This window comes from Miniopterus schreibersii, assembly GCF_964146895.1.
Source record: "Miniopterus schreibersii genome assembly, chromosome: 1".
Lineage (NCBI taxonomy): Eukaryota > Metazoa > Chordata > Mammalia > Chiroptera > Miniopteridae > Miniopterus > Miniopterus schreibersii.
The window spans coordinates 159,926,242-159,947,792 of NC_138101.1; the positions used below are offsets into that span (position 1 = coordinate 159,926,242).

At 51.3% G+C, this 21,551-nt stretch overlaps 2 protein-coding genes across 6 annotated transcripts in view; one reads left to right on the forward strand and one right to left on the reverse strand.

Moving 5' to 3' along the window:
• APH1B (aph-1 homolog B, gamma-secretase subunit) overlaps positions 1 to 21,551 on the forward strand; it is a 174,486-nt gene that overhangs the window by 37,283 nt on the left and 115,652 nt on the right. The gene's annotated exons all lie outside the window — the stretch shown is intronic.
• Positions 1 to 21,551, reverse strand: part of CA12 (carbonic anhydrase 12) — a 54,050-nt gene that overhangs the window by 2,885 nt on the left and 29,614 nt on the right. For 2 of the 5 annotated variants that reach the window (XM_081123217.1, XM_081123216.1), the window contains exons 3-10: positions 17,794 to 17,973; positions 16,843 to 16,985; positions 13,233 to 13,328; positions 12,307 to 12,370; positions 11,950 to 12,107; positions 10,640 to 10,766; positions 1,595 to 1,627; positions 639 to 726 (exon numbers count right to left, since the gene is read on the reverse strand). In XM_081123217.1, coding sequence (XP_080979343.1) covers positions 639 to 726; positions 1,595 to 1,627; positions 10,640 to 10,766; positions 11,950 to 12,107; positions 12,307 to 12,370; positions 13,233 to 13,328; positions 16,843 to 16,985; positions 17,794 to 17,973 — 889 coding nt within the window. Of the gene's footprint in view, positions 1 to 432; positions 519 to 638; positions 727 to 1,594; positions 1,628 to 10,639; positions 10,767 to 11,949; positions 12,108 to 12,306; positions 12,371 to 13,232; positions 13,329 to 16,842; positions 16,986 to 17,793; positions 17,974 to 21,551 lie in introns of all 5 variants that reach the window. The other 3 variants (XM_081123220.1, XM_081123219.1, XM_081123218.1) reach the window with 2 other exon arrangements.

Sequence of the window (21,551 nt, forward strand, 5' to 3'; positions counted from 1 at the left end):
TGTCGGGGAAGTTGGGGGAGGGCTGGGTGAAAAAGGTGAAGGGATTAAGCAAAAAAATAAAAAACCATAGACACAGACAACAGGATGGTGGCTACATACCAGAGGGAAGGGGGGTTGGGCAGGAAGAAGAGGGCATAGGGGGGATAAATGGTGAGGGAAGGAGACTAGGGTGTGGGGGTGAACACACACTACGATATACAGATGATGTGTTGCAGAACTGTACACCTGAAACCAATGTAATTTTATTAACCTATGTCACCCCAATAAATTCAATTATATATATATTAAAAACCAGATGTAAAGATCTTGAAAGACAACCTTGCTGCTTATATTTAGGCAAATGGGACCCTCCCCGCCCCTCCTCCCCCCGCACCCCCAAATCAATAGAGTTGTCCAAGGTTTTAGGAATGGCAGCAAGGCTGGCACACATACCTCCAGCTCTAAGCACAGTGACTCTTGAACGACCAGCATCTCATGCAAAGAAGGCCTGAGCCAGTGGTGTTCGGGAGCCAGCACTCCTAGGATAAGTGTTAGTACAGGGATAGGGTCTCTTCGTTGCACAGGCTGCCTTCCCAGACAGGTTAATCCTCATGGGCACACAAGCCACCCACTCCTACTTCAAAGCAAAGCCAGCTCACCTCTTCTTCCTGCTGAAAAGCCAGATGGATACTGCCAGGACAATGCAGATGCCAAGAGCGCCAGCCAGGGCCACGGAGAGAATGATTCCTGGTGGAGAAACAGTGGACACACATGACATCCCTCCCTCCGCTTGATCTCTCCCCACAGCGCACATCTCACGTGATGTCAAACGAGAGCTGCATAATCATCCACGGGAAGGTGCAATTTCCCCACTTTTGTTCTCAGGCTCTGGCCTTGGGCTTAGCAGGACTGGCTGGAGTATTTAGAGGGGGCCATTTGCAAGCTGTGGTCATTCCCCAGCAGGGGTTCTCAAACTTGCACCAGGATCATCTGAAGAGCTTGTTTAAAATGTAGACTTCTTTTGAGTCCAACCCTCAGAGACATTCAATCTGGAGTGGAGCCCAGGAATCTGCATTTTTACCAAACACCTCTAGCTGATGCTGATGTACGTGGTCCATGTACCACACTTTGAGAAACCCTGGGCTACAGAATAAGAACTTACTCCATTTTGCTTGCTGGATTTAAGGCCCATTGGGATGTCTCTTTATCAGGGTTACCCCTCCAAGTTCCATTGCACAGTCCTAAATAGTCCAAAACAACCAGGGGCCCATCCCCAAGGTCGCCTAGCCAGTCACCCAACCTCCACATTGGGCTCAGGCATGTTTTCAGGCAATGGCTTTCCACCATGGCCAACAGAAGATCTCAGACAGGCTCTCTGAATGCACGCATGCGGTATAGAGTGATTAGGTCTTTCATTAGGGAAGCATTTGATTGGAGGTTCACCTTTGAATCAGAGAGTGACTTGAGAGTAAGACCCACAGTGAGAAGGCGCCAGGAGCCAGAGCAACAGCACAGAGAAGCGGAGAGGACGGGCTGGAAGTGTCGCAGGCCCAGATCACACTGAGAATCACAGTGATCGCCCAGCTGCAGCATGCATGGCCAGCCGGTCACATACCCAGACTCAGTCCTGCGTAGGTAAGGTCTCGCTCTTCAGAGGGGAGGAAAAGATTCAAAATTAACCGAGTCAAACCGTGGTGGGCTTGACCAGTGCGTCGAAGCTCTACCTTCTGTTTGGTTGGAGGTACTAGGCCTATACTGATGGGAGAGGGAATTGCCCACCTAGGGGATTCACACAGCAATCCCTCCTTCTGACGCTCTTTATCACAGCAGTTTCTTTGCTTGGGCAGGACTTTAGCTTTTAATGCAAAGTAGCTAAAGTGGAAGGGGAGGAGGGATAGGAATCAGAGTCTACTTGGGCAGGTTGTCACCTGCTTCCCTGGTACCTACCCCTCTTCCTCAGCAAGGAACCTGCCATGTTCTGGCTGGCTGGGGCTGGCAGAGCTTAGTTGAAACTTGTCACCAGACTTCTGCCCTGTCCCCATCCAGTCTGGTTGTCCTGGTTTGGCTCTATTTTTGCTGTGGCCCCACTAGATAAACTGGAGAAACTCGTTCACCGTACCAGCCTCCCTCTGTGCCATGTGGAACTGGAGGATTGTGGCTTTTCTCAGCAAGTTATTGTTGCAGATGAGTGGGGTGTTAGGTGTCCTCAGTGCAGCTGAGATAGTGCCCAGCTATCCAAGGAGAAATCCCAGTTTATTAGGACCACTCTGGGGGAGGGTCATGGGTGACTCTGTCTTCTTCAGTAAGACACAGAAGCCCAGTCACCCCCTGGGTGGCCCACCCTGTTTCTTCCAGATTCTTAGAACTACTCCCCATTCTCCCAATCAGGCCCCCATCTAAAGAAAGTCTTGTATATGTATACCCTCTTGTCTGGTGGTTTTCTGACTTCAGTAGAAACTTCTAGTGTGTGTGTGTGTGTGTGTGTGTGTAGGGGTGCTTGTTCCAGTTCACACTGGAGGCTAGAGTTGTGCAGAAGGTGACCACCCAGCCCCATACTAAGGACAGCCTGTGTCCTTAGAGCCCACTGTGGCAACTGAGACCCTGGGTGAGCCCTGACCAAGTATGAGGTGCCAGCAGAAGGCCAGGAACATGCCCTTGGGTCACATGACACCCTAGGAAACCAGACCTGAGACTGCAGGGTGAGGTTTTTGCCTCAAGCCTTCTGTCGCGTGGCCAGAGTCTGGCTGATTCCCTTGGAGCCATCAGCCCTGTGTCCTTTCCCTACTGTCCTCCTCTGCAATCTCTCATTGAGTCTGCAGCCTCTCTGGTCCAAGGCTGGCCCCTGGGGTCTCTGGTTTGGCTTCCCCAGGTGGTCCTGGGCAGTTGTGTGGATAAACAGAGCAGGTATGGAGAGGAGCTGTCCACAAAGGACAGGGTGACCTGTCTCTTGGCTCCTGTCGGCCACCATCAGTAGCCCAGGGCCTCCCAAGTGGCAGAGAGAGTGGCTCTCTGGCCTGATTCCCTGCCCCAGGCATCGCCTTGTACCCTGAAAACAAGGATCTGTCTGTGGCTCAGAGAGACACTCAGGACATGACATTCCCCTAGGAGAGTGTCAAGTGTGTATAGCGTGAGCTCTGTTCCCTGCGTGGCTGTGGCCTCTGCACACTAGAATTTGGTATTGGGTGTTTTTTTCTTTCTAAGGTACCTAGAGGCAACCAAGGCCGCTAGGATCTTGAAAACAACAACAACCCAGAAAACCCCTAACTAATCATGGTTTCCTTTCTAAGCCTTCTGATGAAATAAACTTTTGTTCTTTGTTCTTAAAACTCCAGATGCTTGTGGTACCAAACTAGTTCTCACCACATAAGCCTAACCACTTAGCTAAGCTGTCCAAACAGGACAGCTTCTAACATTGTCACCTTTACAGTTGCCTCAAACATCCTGAGAGCCACAGGGCCCGCAGACAGCTGAGCAACCCCACCCCGGGCTGGAGGAGGTGCCCATGCCATGGTCTAGGGAGCTGAGCAGTTTGCAGAATCAAGGCCTCCAGGAATGGACTTTTCAAAAGAGCCCAGCTTGGTGGCTTGTCTGGAGGAAGAGGCTGCTTTCCTGGTTCACTGAGCAGTGCCCTTGGCTGTGTCAGGCCCTATAAACAACAGCCCGGGGCTTTAGCCGGGCTCCTTACTCCAGGACAACTACTTGTCAGGGCCCATTGCCCCTCCTTAGAAACAGTGAAAGGAGAGCCAGCAACCAGAAGACAAGACCATCCCCAGAAACGGGGACAAATGCTTTCAGCCCCAAAGTTGATGCAGCTGAAACAAAGCAGCTTGACTGAGCCAGCAAAGAGCCTGATACACAAGAAGAATGGTGGTGACATGTCACCCCCTAAGAATTCTCCCTGCAGGAAGCCCAGGGCAGGAAGAGGTTGGGATGTTATCGCCTGCCACCAGCCATCACGGAAGCAGGGCTTCTCTGCAGAGCCAGATGACACCCATGGGGCTGGGGTCCCTGGCAGGCAGACACCAAAGCACCTACTAACTAAAGGGAGAGGGGAAGCCAGGGAGACTTTGGGGATGCAGGGGGAGCTATTGGGGTGACTGGAGAACTAGGCCCAGAGAGAGAAACGAAAGCCTGAATCAGAGCAGAGCCTCTGGGATGCTGTTGAAAACAGGCATCAAAGGTGGTGCAGGAGACAGAGCTAGAGAAATTCATCTGCAGATTAAACAGAAATGGTCTGTTTCTGAACGGTGGTAAGACAAGCAGTTCCCATTGAAGATCAACTGGACAAACAGGAGAAACAGAGACAGGCTTGTTGATAGAGACGGTCCCAAGAGCCAGTGGGTGAGCCACAGCAAAGGAGCTGGCTGGTAAAAGGCTACACGCTGCACAGACACGGGGGAGCCATCTGCTCCCCATAAAATGCTCTGGTACATGTCAGGGCCAGCAGAGATAGGGTGATGCAACACTCAGAAGGAAACCACACAGATACGGGAGAGCTTGACTGTCACATGCCTCGCCCAGGAAGGTGCAGACCCCCAGAGGAGATGGGCAAGCTGCTGGCCACAGGCGCATTGCTACCTGGTCTGGCTGGCTGGAGCTGCGTCTTCCACTGGCATCTTGCTGGACCGAGGGATGCTGCTTAACTGCTTTTGAGGTCTTCTGAGGCCTCAAGTGCAAACAGAAAAGTCCAGCCGGAGGAACAAGCGCCTCATTGAACAGCTCGCAGTTCCTGTAACAAGTCTAGCATTTTCTAGGTCTATTTGCAATTCTGTTTATTCAAACAGACTTTTGAATGAAAAGGAATATAATCCTTTTCGAAGTATTCTTTTAAAGTATGGACCGTTTCGGTAAGTGACATGATACATAGTGAAAGTAGAAAGAGGCAGGGAGAGTTTGGGTGATCCAGTTTTGAATGGTAAAACTCATGATGCTTAATACAAGTCGTAAACTCGAGTAAGTGACATGCTCTCCCTCCCTCTGGGTGATGCTTTGGTGAGAAGAGCAAACTGCAGAACATGACCATCTTTGGAGGACATATCTAACTGGGAACTTTTCCTTTTTAACACTCTTAAGAAATTACCCAATAAAGAAATAATTTCTACATATAAATCTGCCAAAAAGATGCCACCAGATTATATGAGGGGATCGGTTCTCTACGACCATGATAGGGCCTTAGGGCTTTGCCTTCCAGGTTGCAGGAATGCAGGCCCGGGAGACAGCCACACTGCTCCGAAGGCCTGAATCCTGGGGCAGGAGGCGCGGTCACAGTGCCAGCCTGGGGGGCTGCGTACCCTTAGCCCCCTTTGGTGGCCGGGCTGTCAGTGCTGAAGGAATGATGGGTGGTGGGACTGGGCCCTTTCACCCCTGTCAGGCCAGAGCAGGGGAAAGCCTGACAGCATCTCCAGGCGACTTCCTCCCAGACTTTAACTTGGCAGCTAAGTTCCGAACTGATTTTAATGCTGTCGGCAAATTGATAACGAAGCAAAATAAGACAAAACTAAAATTTAACAGTCGGTAGGGCTCATGTTCAAACCATTCCGCAGAGAAGCCACCGGCAGGGGGAGGGGAAGGGAGACGGATTAGTTACTTTCTTTCAAACTTGCCATGAGCGCCAGGCAGAGTGCCAGGCACAAAAGTGAGTAAGACGCCAATTGTCTCTGCCCTCAGGCACTTGCAGCGTGTGGATAATTGAGACATTTTTTGCTTTTTCTGGATGGTAATTATTACCCTGTGGTGCGCTCGGCTTCACAGAGACGGCACGTTATTCCGGCTGCTCACAGAAGGAGACCAGAAGTCACCTTCAGGAGGGTGGGGGACGCTTTTGGGAGGATATGGTTAGAAATGGGTCTTGAAAGAACTTTCCAGGTGGAAGAGGTGAGGGGCATCCCAAAGGAAACGGTGTGTGCAGAGTAAATGGTGTGCACGTTAAGGGGGGCCCTGCACAGTGTGGACGGGTGCCAGGGAGACGGTGCTGGAGACAGCGGCCGGGGCCACCTTGCCCAGGTAGTTCAGCCCTCTGCCTGACCCCTTTGCCCACTGTCTTTTCTGAACACGGTCTGCTCTGTGCCAGAGGCTTGTTGTTAGGGGCAAGACATCACCCATGGTGAGGCTTTCTGTTCCCAATAGTGCCTAACCTGGGCTGTGCTCAGAAAACACGTGGTGTGTTAAACTGCATTAGATGAGGGGACTCGGACGTCACAGCTTAGCATGTTTGATGATGACTCCTGACTGTTCAGCCTCCTGCATCCGGGGGAATTGGAAGGTAGGAACTCCTCTGGACTTTTATTTGGATACTTTGGAAGGACTGGTCCTTTCCCATCTCATAGAGTTTATTTACAAATGGGAACTTTGAGAAACGCAAGGTCAATAACCACAAAGCATCCATTCTAGTCTCAAAAAAATCAGATAATTAGCCATCTTAGCTTTGTAAGATTTTTTTCTCTATTTTTTTAAAGGTTTTCTAAAACTACCCAGTTCCCTTAGTGTCAAGCAGGGTCTAATTGTGCTCCTCCACAGGCTTGCTGTGGGTGAGCCCCCTTCTACTGCGCAGCGTGCTTTCTAAGTGCACCTCGGCCGGCTCCCAGCTCCACGGCTGGGGACATGCAGTTGCTCAGAGCAGGCCCACTAAAGACGTGATTACAGAAACTTTTTGGCTTCCGCTTGTCCCTCAAGTTTCCCTTCCCCTGACATGTTGAAAATTGGGCTGGATAACACGGGTACTTAGGTTGAGTGGGCTCGAGCTTCGTTGCCCATCGCCATCGGGACCCTGTGTTGGTGTCTGTGGCTAAGAAGAGGTCAGTTTGAAGGGACGGAGAATTGGGCCACTGGACTGGCTGTAACTGCCCCTGCAGTCCTCCCCTTCCTCAGGTACAGCAGCTGACTTCCTTTGAGATCAGGAATGGTCTCAGGACGTGCTCCCTCTCGGGGGATCCCACCTTAAGGACAGTGAGTCTTGTTTCTCCCCCTTTCAGCTCAAGTTTTCCATTTGAGACACTTAGAAGAGGCACCTTGTAGGAGCTGAAAAACCTGCCAGGCATGACTGTTACCTCTCTGTAAAGAGTGGGCATTTTGACCAAAAGCAACAATCGCAACATTTATGGAGAAAAACTTGTACAAAAGGGAGGGAGAATGATGAAAGGATTCTGAAGACATTTGCCACCTGGGAGACGTCTGGACGCCTGGTAAAGAGATTTGTAATCTGAAGGGTAAATAGTTCTCTCTCATCCACTTCTCTTAGCCTTGGACATACCTAGTTATATAAAAACAATACTCAAGCCTTGGCCGGTTCGATTCAGAGGTTAGAGCATAGGCCTGCAGACTAAAGGGTCCCGGGTTCGGTTCTGGCCAAGAGCATGTACCTCGGGGTGTGCTGGTGGCAATCAACTGATGTGTCTCTCTCACATTGATGTTTCTCTCTGTCTCTCCTTTCCACATGGAAACAATGTCCTCAGGTGAGGGTTAAAAAACAAAACAAAATTAGACTTTAAAAAAATAAAAAATAAAAAGAATACTCAAGTTCTAAAAGAAATTGGGGACCAGAGTTCATCTTGGGTTTGACTGTTTGACATTAGTAACCCCAAATTTATTGTTTCAGGGGTAACCATCGCCAGACTGGAAATATCAAGCTGTAGTAGAATCGAGACCAGGGCAGGTGATACAAATCTCTAGAGGCCTGTGATATGAGTGGAAGAAGTCAGTCTGGGCCTGCGAGTATCATTGTACAGCCCCTGGGGCAGCAGTTCTCAGTCATGGGCAACTTTGCCCCTCCCCCAGAGACATCTGGCCATGTCTGCAGATATGTTGGGCTGTTACAGTGGGGGGATGCTACGGGCATCTAGTGGGTAGAAGCCAAGGATGCTGCTAGTGCTACAGTGCACAGGACAGTCCCCACAACAAGAATCACCCAGCCCCAGTGTCAGCAGTACCTGGGCTGAAAAGCCCTGCCCTAGGGCTAAGTCATGGTTAAACTATACCCCACCTGAGGACAGAACCGGGTCCTGTCTTCCTTTCCAAGCACAGCCGAGGAAAAGGCAGGGTCCAGTTAAACAACTGCATCCCAGTGGTTCCAGTTTGGTTGAATCTCAGATCCTCCTCTCAAAGTCCATGCACTTTCCCAAAGTCCATCCCCAGAGGATTTCCTTAACGTTGCTTTTCTCCTGGCGAAGTTTCCCAACTCCACAGTTCCCGATAACTTCCTGAGAAGACCCTGAGTGAACCCACCTAACTACAAAAGTGCCTCAGTGGCAGGGTGTGCAAATAATCGAGTCTAAATGGCTCCAGGCTCACGCTGACACACAGGATCCCAGCACACCTGCAGCCATGTCTGCGGCAGCTTCACGTTGGTGTGAGAGGGCCCTCTGTATGCAGGTGCCCCGGGGGCATGAAATTTGGGGCTTTACCCCTTTGGGGCTGCCTCCGCATTGCTCCTCGGGTAATAGCCCCATTTGCTGCCCACATCTATTGGAAGTGAGAGGGAGGGGAGAGTTCTGGCCAAGTTTCTATAATCATTCTCCAAATGAACAGGTTTGCCTGGGACTGCAGTGGATTCTCCCTCCAAGGAGAGAGCTGGGCCCAGCCTGGGCTCATGAGAGCAGCAGCTCTGGGTGAGCTGCGCAGGGGGCAGGGGGCAGTGGCAAAGCTGCATTTGGGCTTTGATCTTGACGTCCTAAATCGTCCTGATCCTGGACACGGTCTGTGGGTTTCTGCCTAGAGGCCCCCCAAGCTCCCTCAGCCAGACTGGGCGGGTCTACTGAAGCTCTGCCGCACCCGACGGCTCCGCACCCTCTACAAGCGCCGACTTAGACTCTGAGCGGGTCTAAGAAGATGGCTAATTATTCCCAATGCCACACGGTATCGTTACAAGTGGGGGGTTACTTTAGGATGTCAGACTCAAGTTCCTGCATGGCTTCTTCTGATCCTCTGTAACTGCCCCCAAACACTGTCCCTGCAACGTAAAGTCAGGATGGGTGGTCGTTAGTGTCCACTTGGAATCAGCACGTTAGCCCTGGAAGGTCATCCGCCCACCTCGGCCAGCCTGCTATTCTATGGCTGAGGAAACTAGGCCCAGGGAAGGGACATAATTTGCCCACACCATATAGTAGGGAGGAAACAAAGCGGGGCCTTGAACCTGACTCTAGGGGAGTATTTGTCACCCTGTCCCCTGCGGCTTGTATAGAAGAGCCAGGAGAACAGAGACAATTATTATCCTCGAATCACAAGCAAAGCCTGCCTGATCTACGTGGGCAGAGTTTTTTATTTTGTGTAAGAGTTGAAGTATTTCCATTTAGCCACTGACTACCACACACTCCATTTAGAGGAATAGGAAAAGAGAAAGTTATATCCAGAGTAGAGCCCAGAGGGCTAACTCTGTATATCTGAGGCATTTCCTGGGAAAGAACCCTTCTTAGTCATCACCACATACAGTCCCAGTTTTTAGGAAGGTCCATGGTTCACAGATTCAGTTTTCAGACCAGGAAATCGGGGGAAAGAGGGAAATTACCTTACCTAGTGGTATCTGGAGAGGAGAAGACAAAAAAGAAATTCGTGGACAGTTCTTGATTAGGTAACTGACAGGGAGGGACATAACTGACCAGATGTACGTACGGGTGAGTCAAGGGCATGTTTCTAAAGCTTTCTGACAACAGCTTTGAGGTGCAATCTTCGTATGTCAGCTGAGCTTAGTAGGTGATATTGATAATCTCACATATAAGAAAGAAACAAAAAGGGTGTGCCTGGTAAGACAGGGAACTGATTTTCTGGCAAGTGAAACTTCCACGCACCTGCCTGCTTCTGACCACTCGAGACCCCCACATTGGGAGCCGCTCAAGCATCTACAGTGAGAAAGTAAACTTGGGGGTCTGAAGAAGGGTGTGGGCCCCAAGAGTGCTCCTTTACCCCCTTTTCCCAGACCCTGAGCTTCCAGCAGTGTTGATGTCGGTCCTGAGCAAGTGAAGATGTCAGGTGTCCTTCTGGGGAGGTGTGGTTGTGGATTTTAAAGGAGGAGCTGAGCTTTCACCGCGTTAGAAATAAAGCAGACGGATGAGTTTCATTCAATATACAGATGCCGTGTGCCTGCGCTTACACAAGCGTCAAGGAGATGAGACAAAAGGCAGAGGCTTGCCCGATGGGCTCTGCTGCGTCAGCCCACGAGCTGCTGTGACCACGGTGTGCCTCCTCTCAGAGGAGCATCCCTGGGCACAGAGGGTGCTGGTGGTGAACCCCTAGTAAGGCCGGAGACGGGCCTCGATGCTAAGAAAGCCTAGAATAGGAAGTAGGATCTTATGAAAGGATCTTACGTGATCTTATGAAAAGGGTGCTATCATGCATCTTAGGAGAAGGGGTAGGTCTCCAGAGCAGAGAGGTCCCCCAGAACATTCTGTCTCCCCATCTGTGGGAGACTCCCAGACTCAATGCGGTCCGTGCGCCTGGAGGCCCTGGCTTGTGCTTCCCTACAAGGGCTCAGGGGAATCAAGAGCCGTGAAGGGAGACCTCAGGAAGCCCACACACAATAGCTCCTCATGTACCCCGGTTCCCTTGGTAGCCAGAGTGCTCTTCACACACCTAAGGGCATCTGGGACAAAGCCTGAGGGCAGGGCACCCGACTTCATGCTAAACAGATGTCTTGGCACCGCACTTCCCCACGCCCCCCGCATCTCTTCACCTTGTTGGAAGGAGATGTACACCAGCCTCTCGTCAAACTTCTGGACCTGCCGGAAGTTGTTGACCATTTCCCTGGGGGATGGGTCGTTCTCATGTGTGCAGTACAGAGCTGTCTCCAAAGCCAGCAGCTGCGGGGAGAAGGGTAGAGACACACCCTGCAGGCGCAGTGGAGGAAGGGGCCCCCAGCTCGCACCCCCAGGGCCTCGGCGGGAAAGCTGCAGGAAAGCCCGAGACACGCTCCCCTCCCCTGCGGGCATCTGGGTGACTGGGCACTGAGCCGATCTGTCCTCCCTCCTCCCCAGGACTGGGGGAAGGTTAGCGCAGTTAGCTCCAGGTTGTGCCTGAAATCTGCGTGCAGCGAGGGAGATCGGGGTGCTGGAGGGGCTCCTCAGCCTCTCCCGGAGGCCCAGCTGCTCTCCGGAGCCTGATTTGGGACCCGACTCTAAATCAGATAGGCCTGGGGGCTTATTCTGATGGTCCGATCAGAAGGAATGGAAAGAGGAGGCAAGAGTTTCACAGGTCGTCTGATGGCCGGGTCCATGGGATTCTCATATATCCTCATGGATTACATAATGTTTCCAAGGCAGTTTCGGGGTTAGGATGTGACTGTGTCCCCGCACATTTCTCCTCGATTCAGCACGTCTTCTTTTTTCCTGTCCACCCGCCTGCTGCCCTTTATCTAGGTTACCCAGATCAGGAGCACACAGTGAAAAAGCCACACGGGGGGCGTGGCGGGGGGCTGGGCCATGAGCCCGAGTGCGGCGCAGCCCCCCGGCTCCTGGGGCCTCCCTCTCCTGGGTGAGCTGAGACTAGGGTCGGCTGCGGCCTGGAGCTCTCAGCTCGGCCGCCGAGCAGCGGTGATCCCGCAAGGCTCCTCACCCCCTAACCCTCGCTTTCATCACCTGTACAGCAAGAGCGTCAGAGATGGTCGCCGAGGCTCCTGTTCTCGGCCTTGCTCCCCGGCCCGTGAGCCCCTCGCTCACTCATGGCTGCGGCCCCGGCTCCCAGTCTGCGAACCGATTCCACCTGATCCTGCCTTTATTCCGCCCTGTGAAGGACCCGTGACCACCACCCACCGAGGGATATAGTAGGAAATGCAACTTAACAAGTCTTTTTTAAAGAACTGTGGAGACAGATTCCTTTTCCCGTCTGACTTGCTAGCCCCACGTAGTTTCTGCTGTGCTTCCAGGCGCCTGTGACGTGGGGAGGTTGGAATAGCCGCCAGTGAAACTCTAAGTGAGGAAAGCAAGCCATTGATTGTGATGTGGGTGATACCACGCGGCCTCCGACTCGGTGATGGGTGCCACTCACCTGCTCCCGGGAAATGTGCACGGGGTTCCTGAAAACCGTCCAGAGCACAGTGGGGTTGCAGGGAGGCGTGGTCAGGGATCCTCTGTAGCGATAGTACTCGGCGGGCCTCTCGGGCAGCAGCTCTTCAATGCTGAAGCCCGGAATGTGCACTTCTTGGCCTGGAGAGACATGTCGAGGGACGTGTGGGCCTCACTACCCCTGGCAGAGGGGCAGCTGAGCATATGACTGAGCCTGGGAACGTGAACTAGCCCCTTTAGGACCTGGTCACAGAAGACACCGGCCCTCAGTATTCATTTTTCTTCAGGTCACGTGGGAGTCACTACTTCCCTCAACAATTAGCATCCCAGGACCCCTCACCTTTGTACTTTACATGTTGAAGGTGACTGAAGATCTTCTCATAGGCTGGGTTGAAGGAGCCCATCTGCAACAGAGACAGGGTGGGTTGAACTGGGACAGAATCCTATAGGCTGAGCCTGGACTGACAGTTTTAATGGAAGGGCTTGGCTGGGGTATGTGGTCACTGCTGCCAGGCCCTCCCTGAAGAGTGCCCTTTACTAGGACAATTATGACGGGTCACTAGCTTGGTACAGGGTTGTTATAATTGTCCTGCCCTCCTGCAGCTCAGGGCGTTTCCAGCTCAAGGCACTGGGGCTTGAGTGTCCCAGGGCAAGGGAAATAGCCTGTGCTCCTGATTATCTGCTGTGAGCCTGAAGGCTTGTTTTCTAACCAGAACTTAAGGGGAGCTTGTGCTCATGCGAGCCACATCAGGCAAGTAAGCATGTTGAGAAACAAGGTACATGCTGTCTCATTAGGGAAAAATAATGCAGGTGAATCAGATATCCCACTTTTCTGGGATTAGGAAAGAACTCATTCCAAGGTTCATATAAAGGATGGAACTTGGATGCCAGGAGCTGTGTCAAGGGTTCAGCCATCTGATGGTGCAGAACTGAATGATTCCCACCCTCCCGCCCCCCTCTCCCCCCACACATGTCCTATCCAACTGGGCAATTCCATGCCTCATGCAATAGGGCTGGGGACTAGGGCTCATTTTTCCAGTGTCACAAAGGACTTGCCCTTTTCTGCCACCCAGCCACAGGAAGTGCTGCCTCCAGGCCAAGAGAGAAGGAACTCTATGGGGAACACCCCTGCTCTGGAGGCAAAACACAGCCCAAATGGGAGCGAGCATACACATAAAACCAGGCAGGTGTGCATGGAACCAAGTGCCGAGTCTGATATCATCCCAGCTTCAAATTTCAGGTAAAATCCCTTTTAACATCTCTTACCTCTATGAGGACAGCTAGGACGGCGAGGCCTTCTGACTTGTTGCTGGCGATGCTGGCATTGGGGTACAGGTCCGAGTTATAATGGACAATATGCAGCTGCAGTGGGCGAGAAGCCGCGTATAAGGGGGTGGGCGACTCATGGAAACATTTCACTTTTGCAGGAGACTGGAATCAATGGGGAGGACAGACCTCCCCCCAGGTAGATTGCTCCTCTCAGACCCTCCCCTCGTGACCTCCACAGTTTCCCTTTTCCCTTCTTCCTCCCTGCAAACTCTGCCAGGGCAGACTGTCCATCCTACTAATTCATTGTATCCCAGTGTCTGATATGGTGCTTAGAAAGTACCAGGACACAATATATATTGGATGGATGGATGGATGGATGGATGGATGGATGGATGGATGGATGGATGGATGGACGGACGAACGAACGAACGAACGAACGAACGAACAAATGGGTTTTTACACTAGCCATGAAAACCCTGGGTACTTTGGAGCACTTCTCCCTTCTGATTTTCTTTACTTGTTCTGGGGCAAAATGGTTTCATGTGTTTGGCCACTAGACACATGATCTGGAAGCAGTGGGGCAATAAACCTGCAACTGTAACTTAATCTTAATGGTATCCTGAACAGAGAAAATCACAGTGTAGCTTTATAAAGGTTTCATCAGCCTTTTAACTGACCATGGAACAAAAATGTTGCTCCATGAATGTACACTTTTACCTTCACAAAAGAAAACTCTGAACTCATTTTTTTCAAAGCAGAAATTGTCATTATTAAAATGAGGAAAAGAGGAGTTTTTGAGGAATCTTAGGTTTAAAAAGTCTAGGTGAGGTCACAAGCTCTCTTTCTCCACCATGTGACGACCCAGCGAGCAGACCACCATCAACAATCCAAGAGAGAGAGCTCTTGCTATAAACCCAGCCTCCCAGGCTTGATCTGGGGCTTCCAGCTTCCAGAACTAAGTCTGCCGCGGATCACTTGTGTGCGAGCCCTTGTGCGGACGTATGCTTTATTTCTCCCGGATAAACAGCTAGGAGTGGGAGGGCAGAGCCACAGGCTGGCTGGAAGGACACTGTAGGATGCCACAGAATACGAGGTTTACATACCAAAAGGTACAGTCTTCTCTGTGTGAACGAGCTAAACTGTTGCACTCCCGTGAAATTCTATGAATACACTCGAAGGCCACTACCTCCCCTATTCCCTACGGGAGATTTCACCGTCGATTTGAATACTTGGGATGTTGTTCCTAATTCTGCCGTAACCGGGCCCAGTGAAGAGGTAACAGTTAACACAGCTGAAGAAAACTCAGCAACTGGGGCCACAACTTCCAAGAAGAAAACTTCTATACGGGTTTTCACACATCCTCTCGAGAGCAGTGATGGTGCAACTAACGAACGCTTCCTTCTGGGTATGAGACACTAGGGATAACCATAGGGAATTGGAATATCTGGTGACAGATTCTACGGATGTTGTTTCACGGCAGACAGTTCCATTGCGGATCGGATGACACTGGAGACAGACATACTGCTGCTGCCAAGACAAGAGCTGAAGAGTCGCCTTACAATTAAAAGTGGGGAAAGAGAATTGTGCAGAAGATACAGGGATTCTCTTTATTGGGCTTAAATTCTTTATCTGTGTTCCTCACATATATTAAAATATGTAGTCTAACATTTGGTCTCAAGTGAAAAAAAGTCTCAATAAGCATTATGATATTGTTACGACAAATTCTGACAATATTTAACCTGAATTTTAATCCTAAAGGTGGTATCACTTTTTCTCCAAAAAACCATATTAGTAAATAGATCTATATATGTGACACATGCATTTTTGTTGATTCTTTGCCTCTTGGGGCTATGACACATTGAGATTTTAGCTCTCTTTTTCTTTACCCATCTCTTTTTCATCTTATAGGGTTATAGAGAGAATTCAAGAATATTTTATTGAATACAGCTCAATGTTCCCCACTTTTCAAGTGGCCGTTTCTAATTTTTTTAAATTATATCAAATTATTACTTCTTTTAAAGGTCCTCTATTAAGGATTTCTTAGGAGCCCCATTTTTCCCCTGAAGGACGCTCCCGCGTAACCTCACACCATCCTCGCCTGGCGTCTCTTTGATGAACGGAGCAGAATCCTACATGGCTAAAACCCCGGAGGTCCTAGAGCCTTATTGCTTTTTACAGGTGACCTTTGAGTTTGTGATCTGCCTTAGCATGTTTCGCACTGTGTTCGGATTAAATCAAGAGGAGGCGAAGACTAATATACACAGAAGGGAAGTCCTTGCTGAGAGGATGCTGCGTTTTCTCACGCAGACTCAATCCAGAAGAACCTCTACACTCCCAGGACCCTCCATAGAGAATCCGCCACTTTAGGGTTCACTTGATGTATTTTCTCTGTTATGGACATTGATGGTCCATCTTCACCAGCCTCTTGGCCGGATGATATGGCTTAATAGCAGAAAATACAATAACTAGAAATGCTTTTAAATGTCCAAACCCTCCCAGCCTGCACCCTAACTCCTTCTTTGTTCCCCATGGAAAAGCAGAAGCCTCCGTATTGCGATTGCCTGGAAGAACTCACAGTCCCAACCTGGAGGTTCAGAGGGGCCTGGTCTAGAATATGTGCACCTTCAGGAGTGCCGTCCTACTGGGCCGGAATTATAGTCTTTCCACATCTGTAGCTCAATCTATAATTAGCCTGAGACATTAAGCAGTTCAGCAATTAAGAACAGAGGAGAGTGATCATGTCAGTATTTACTGTGGGCTCCACTGGCTGATTAGTATTTATTTCTGTGTGTTGCCCTGTAAACATTCAGAACACACCCCCAAGTTCAAGCCCGTGGGAGCTCTGAAATACAGCAACTGTCCCCATGTCCGTCCCCCCCATTGCACACGCTGCGTCTCCTCCTATCTTGCTTTGGCGTTTTGGGTTAGGACCTCAGGGCTATGTGACACAAGGCTCTGCTGACCTCCCAAGCTATCCTCGGTGAGTCTGGCTGCCATGATGCCTTCACGTTACGATGCCAGTCATCCCCTCGTTTGTAACCAAGTAGAAGAGTAGCCCCGGGCCTGGATCCCCAAGTCCCAAGCACAAGCCATGACCAGGGAAAGGAAAAGTGGTGTGGGAAAGACCTATGCCAACAGCCTGGCATGTGAAGAAGACTGAGAAGTTTGGGGAGCAGTTAGCCCAGTATGATTCAGCAGTGGGGTACATCAGCTAGACAAGCTGGTGAGATCTTCATCTGTGCCAGTAGAAGGGCGACGTCTAGGAAAGGGGCAGATGTGTCCCAATGTGCCCCCTGGGAGCACTGCCTTCCGAGCAGCATCGCTCAGTAGAAGATATAGAGACAAACTCAGCCTGTTTAGGAGCAAAAGGGAACCCGGACACCACAGAGGAGATGCAAGGTGGCTGGAGTAGCTACACCTTCCTGTACTGCTGACAGGCTGGGTGCGGGTGTGGAGAGCATGAAGGCAAAGCCCCCCACCGGTGTTCTGATCTTACAGTACCTCACCCCCACCCTGTGCTCTGATCTCATCTGTACACCAGCCAAGTGGAAGAATGCCAGATCACCCACCGCTGGGCAGCTTCTGCCTGCCCGGCCACCCCACTCACCTCAGCAGCGAAGTGCTTCCCACCAACAGTGTGCTCGGAGCCGTGGGGGTCATTCTGGTCCCCCCAGTGCAGGTGCAGCTGTGTGGCGCTGTAGCGGGATGGGAGGCCCTGGATATGCATGCCTGGGGGCAGCTTCAGTTTCACTGCGGGGGGAGTCGAGGGGCAACCTTCAGAGTCAGGTAAACAACACCTGCCCCGGACCCAGACGGGGGGCAGGTGGACACAGCAAGGTGGAGACCAGAGAAACGCAGCCTGCGGGTCAGAAACCTGGGAACGTCCCTATTTCACTAAAGCAATTCCAGCAGCACCAGTACCTTCTCGGTTCCCCTTGGAAAATGGAAAGTGTTGGCAGGAACACTAGTACTAGACCAATGGGTGGATATTTGCTTACATGTCCATCCATGGCACATCTGACTATGAAGATGGAACCTGTAATGAAGTACCTGCCAAGCTGTAGAATTCCATCACAGCAGCAACAATTGCTATTCATGAAGCATCTACTCTATAACAGGTCCCAACATACATAATCTCTCATCTTCACAAGACCCACCCATATGCCCATTTTCCAGGTGAAAGCTCAAGCCAGAATTCAGATCCAGGTGTGTCTGACTCCAAAGCCTGGGTGTGTTGCCCACAATGAACTGTGTGGCTCCTTGAGTTCATGATGCCCAAGAATTCACTCTCACACCACAGCCAATGGCTAAGGAACCCAGGCCTGTCCCCTCTCCAATCCCAAGACATCTTCTGAGAGGTGCTGCCCTGGCAGAACAGCCTGAGCCCAGGGCCTCCAGCACCCCCTGGAGAAAGTGGTCTGGACCTCCCTCAAGGGCTCCCCTCTGCCCCTCCCCATGGAGCCTCAGTGAAGCCCCCTCCCTGGCAGACGGCAGAGGGCAGGCAGGGAGCTGAGGGAAGCTCAGAGACCCCTGCAGGTCTCTGGGGTCCCTCCCTCACCTGAATGGCCATTGTTGGTCAGGGTAAATTGCTCGTTGGCAGATGCGTTGTAGCCCTGGAACTCAAGGGGCGCCAGGCTGGCATCATACTGGAGGATGTCGCTGTGCAGGTCTATTGGGGACTGCATCAGGCCCCCACAGGATGGGTAGTTCTTGGGCCAGCTCTTCTCCCCATCAGGACCTGGAAGGAGAGATTCAAGCCCGAGATTTAATCAGTTTTCCACAAATGTTTTTCCCCTCACCTTCTAATTCTGTGTTCAATACAGAGACACCTTTTCTCTTCTTAATCCACAGAGGCACATTCTTCCAGGCCCAGAGATATCAGCCTACAGTGCCAGGTCCAGCAAATGCCTCAAGACCACTTGCCTGTAAACTGAGGTGGGGTAAGACTGACTAGGGAAGCCCCAGGCCAGGCGCTAGGGCCCCCCAAGCTCTGCTCTGTTTTGTACGCTGTTCCTATTTTGACACAATACACATCCTCTCCACGTGAAGACCTGTTGACTTGCAGCAATCTACCTGTTACAGGCAGGGATCACTCTGGGTCTTGGGGCCACCAGGTTGAACACCACGCTAGAGCCCCTCCTGGCCCAAACTTGCGTTCTATGGGGGAAGGACTTAAGCTGCTGGGACGCCTCAGGTTGGAAAAACTGGGGTCTGACTACAGCTCCAGGTAGGTCTGCAGCTAATAGAGTTACAGGTATGATCTTCCCGGGAGGAAGCCCTTGAGGACAGTGACTCCTGATACCCATGCCTAGGGTAACTATAGGACCCAACCTGATAGGAATACTTGTCAAATATCAAGTAATTACAGGCCTGGAGTCACAGAGAAAGTGCATGGTTTACACGGAGGAAAAGCATGACAATTCTGCAAACTAATGATTACAGTGTCGTTGACAAACTCCCGGTGAGGAGGAACAGATTGAAAACTAAATTCTCCAGGCTCAGGCTTCTTGATAACCACCAGGTGATAGTCCTTCCTCTGGAAATGAAAGTAAACAATCCCATCCGCTGTCAGATAAACTTTCTCACTCCCACAGGGAAAAGTCTTTAAAGAATGTAAAGCTATGTTTAAAAGATTATCTCCCATGGTAATTAAACAGATTTTCAGGCTGAGGTGTCTCCAGAAAAGCAAGTGATCGGCATGTCATGGCTCGTTAGAGTGGAACGTGGTGTCCCGTGAGCCCTCCCGGAGTTGGGAGCCAAGCATTGCCTTCTGGGGTCATCAGGGTTTCAGCACAGAAAAGGGCGTTAACTAGAGCAGAGGTGGAAGGAACACCGCTTCTTCTGGGAACCCTTCCGTAGAGAATCGCACTGTTCACAAGGATGTGAGTGTGTACACCGGCCCACCGAACCCCGGTTCCCCGCACCTTGATCTCTAACTGGGGGACCTCATCCGAGAGCAGGGAAGAGTCAGAAGCAAAACTCGGTGCCCACGTTCCTGTAAAATGCTTCGAGGGGTTGGCCCTAGGTCGGGACACACACAGGAGAACCCTACTAGGTTTCAGGCCGTCGACCTTTGCATACACCTTTTCAGAAATGTTAGAGCTGGAAGGGATGTGAGGACCTCCAGGCCAACCTTTCACTGGACACCGGTTTCCTCGCTTGCACACGCCAGTCAGCGTTTCCACCGAACTATGTTGTTTTTAAATCCAAGGACACAAAGCGCTGGACTCGTTGCAACTCAGCTACACAAAGATGGTGATGGGGGAGAGGCTGGAGGACAGCACAGGGATCGCTCCAGGGGCAAACTGGGGGAAGACGACACTCAGCTGAGGGCAAAAACAAAGCCTTTAGGGACAGGAGCGAGCAGAGAGGAAGCACCCCCGGTGTAGCATGCAAGCCCCGAGGGTCAGGAAGAGGCGCATGGAGCGGGTGGCAAGCCTTCCAGGGTAAGGCTGCCCGCCTTTTCTCTGGTCACTGCACCGCCCAGGCCCACAGTCAAGGTGGCAGGAGCCGCCAGCCAGGCAGGGGTGGGAATCCTCGAAGTAAAGCGGCCATGAGAGGACGTCTCCGCGCACACGTGACTGAAGGGAACCAGGTTAAAAGGACATTTTTTCCCCTGGAGCAGAGGCTCCCAGAGGTTTCACGGAGGAGCATTGTAGTGACAACTACACCAGGAGCTCCTGGGGAATCGGGACACCTCATTTCCATGTCTGTGAACCCAGGTCGGGGCTGGGGTCACACACACATACAGGCATTTAGGAAACATTTTCACAGCAATGCAAGACCCCAGAGAACAGAGAGCTTGGGAAAAAGTTATTAGGAAGAATTTTTCTCTTTTATTTTGCCCTAACGACTCTTCCTAGGACGTTAGGCTATTTGGAGACAGGAAAGACTAAGGTTATAAAAGGCAACAGGGTCAGTGGCGGCCGAACCTCCCAGGAAAGAGAAGCAGCTCTCTGGGACCGGGGGGGCCTGAGAATGAGGTTCCGACACCGGCTGTCCCACCACCTCAGGGACCTCGAGCAGGTCACAGCCCCTGCCTAATGTCCTTTTCCCTTCCTACGAATGAGAGGATTGGACACTATGTCGGAACGTCCCTTCTGGCTCCCAAGCTCTGAGATTTATTAAGTTGATTAGAACTAAGCCCCTTCACCCTCTGAATCAGGCAAGTTTGAACGAGTTGGAGAGGGCTGCTCAGGCCCCGGCAGCTCCCGGGCATGTGACAAGGTGCCCAGCGGGAACCAGCTGTGAGAATGAGGGCGCAGGGCGCCGCTGCTCTTGGGCTGGCCGGAGGGTGGGCAGCGCCTGCATCAGGAACCTGCCGGGTCTTGGCTGCTGTCCACGAGGGCACTCGTCCGTGGGAGGGTCTGAAAGCCTTTTCCACTCCTGCAGCTGCTGATGCTTCTTTATTTATTGTTATTATCTTAGTCGTCTAGCTCCTTACAGCTCTACAACTCTACAGTGTCAGCAAGGCAAGGATTGCCCCATTTTTTAGATGAAAAATTGAGATTAACCAATTTGTCCAAAGTTAGACTTTGGCTAAAGTTACCCTGCCTGAGTCACAGGACTTACATGCCCTCTGGTTCAGCATTTACCCAGGAGATCGTGTGCACCTGTCTCGCCCTTTCCTGTGCTCTCGAAGACAAGAACCATGTCTCGTCCATCGCTGCCTTGTCCACAGTGCCTGGCACAGAGCGGGCCCTCACATGTCTACTGAGCGGCATTTTGTGCTTGTGTCCCCAGGGAAGCACACACCTATATTAATTTCCTAGCCATTCCCCAATATATATATATATATATATATTTTTACTCAAAAAAAAAAGAAAAGGAAAATGGTGTTACTTACTCAAGTTCAAAATTTGCCCTCCGAGATTTCTAGTTTACAAGCATGACAATTTGTTCTGTCTGGGACCGCTCATTGAAAAAGAAATCTGGTCACTGCCCTGTAGCCTGGGAGATGGCCTGCCACGTCTGGGGCTTCATGGCAGTTCGTAGGACCCTCCACCAGCATATGGTGGCTGGTGTCCCCTTCTTGCACGGCTGGAGATGTCAGAGCAGCCTCCATCTTTGTGGCTTGTGAGAACGAGGTGCCATGTGGGTGGGCACCAGAACCACCAGTGTCAGGGTGTCTGCAGGAGACTCCTTTCTACCCCCAGACTCTGCCTGGGCAATGCGGGACCTGCCACCACAGTCGCACAGCCCCTTTGCTGGCAGCTGTAGCTCGGGCTGTAATTTTTCAAATCCCTCTCAGCTTTCACACTCATGCCATGTACTCTACTCCCAGAAGTCGGTACTCCCTTGGGACCGGCTCTTCCA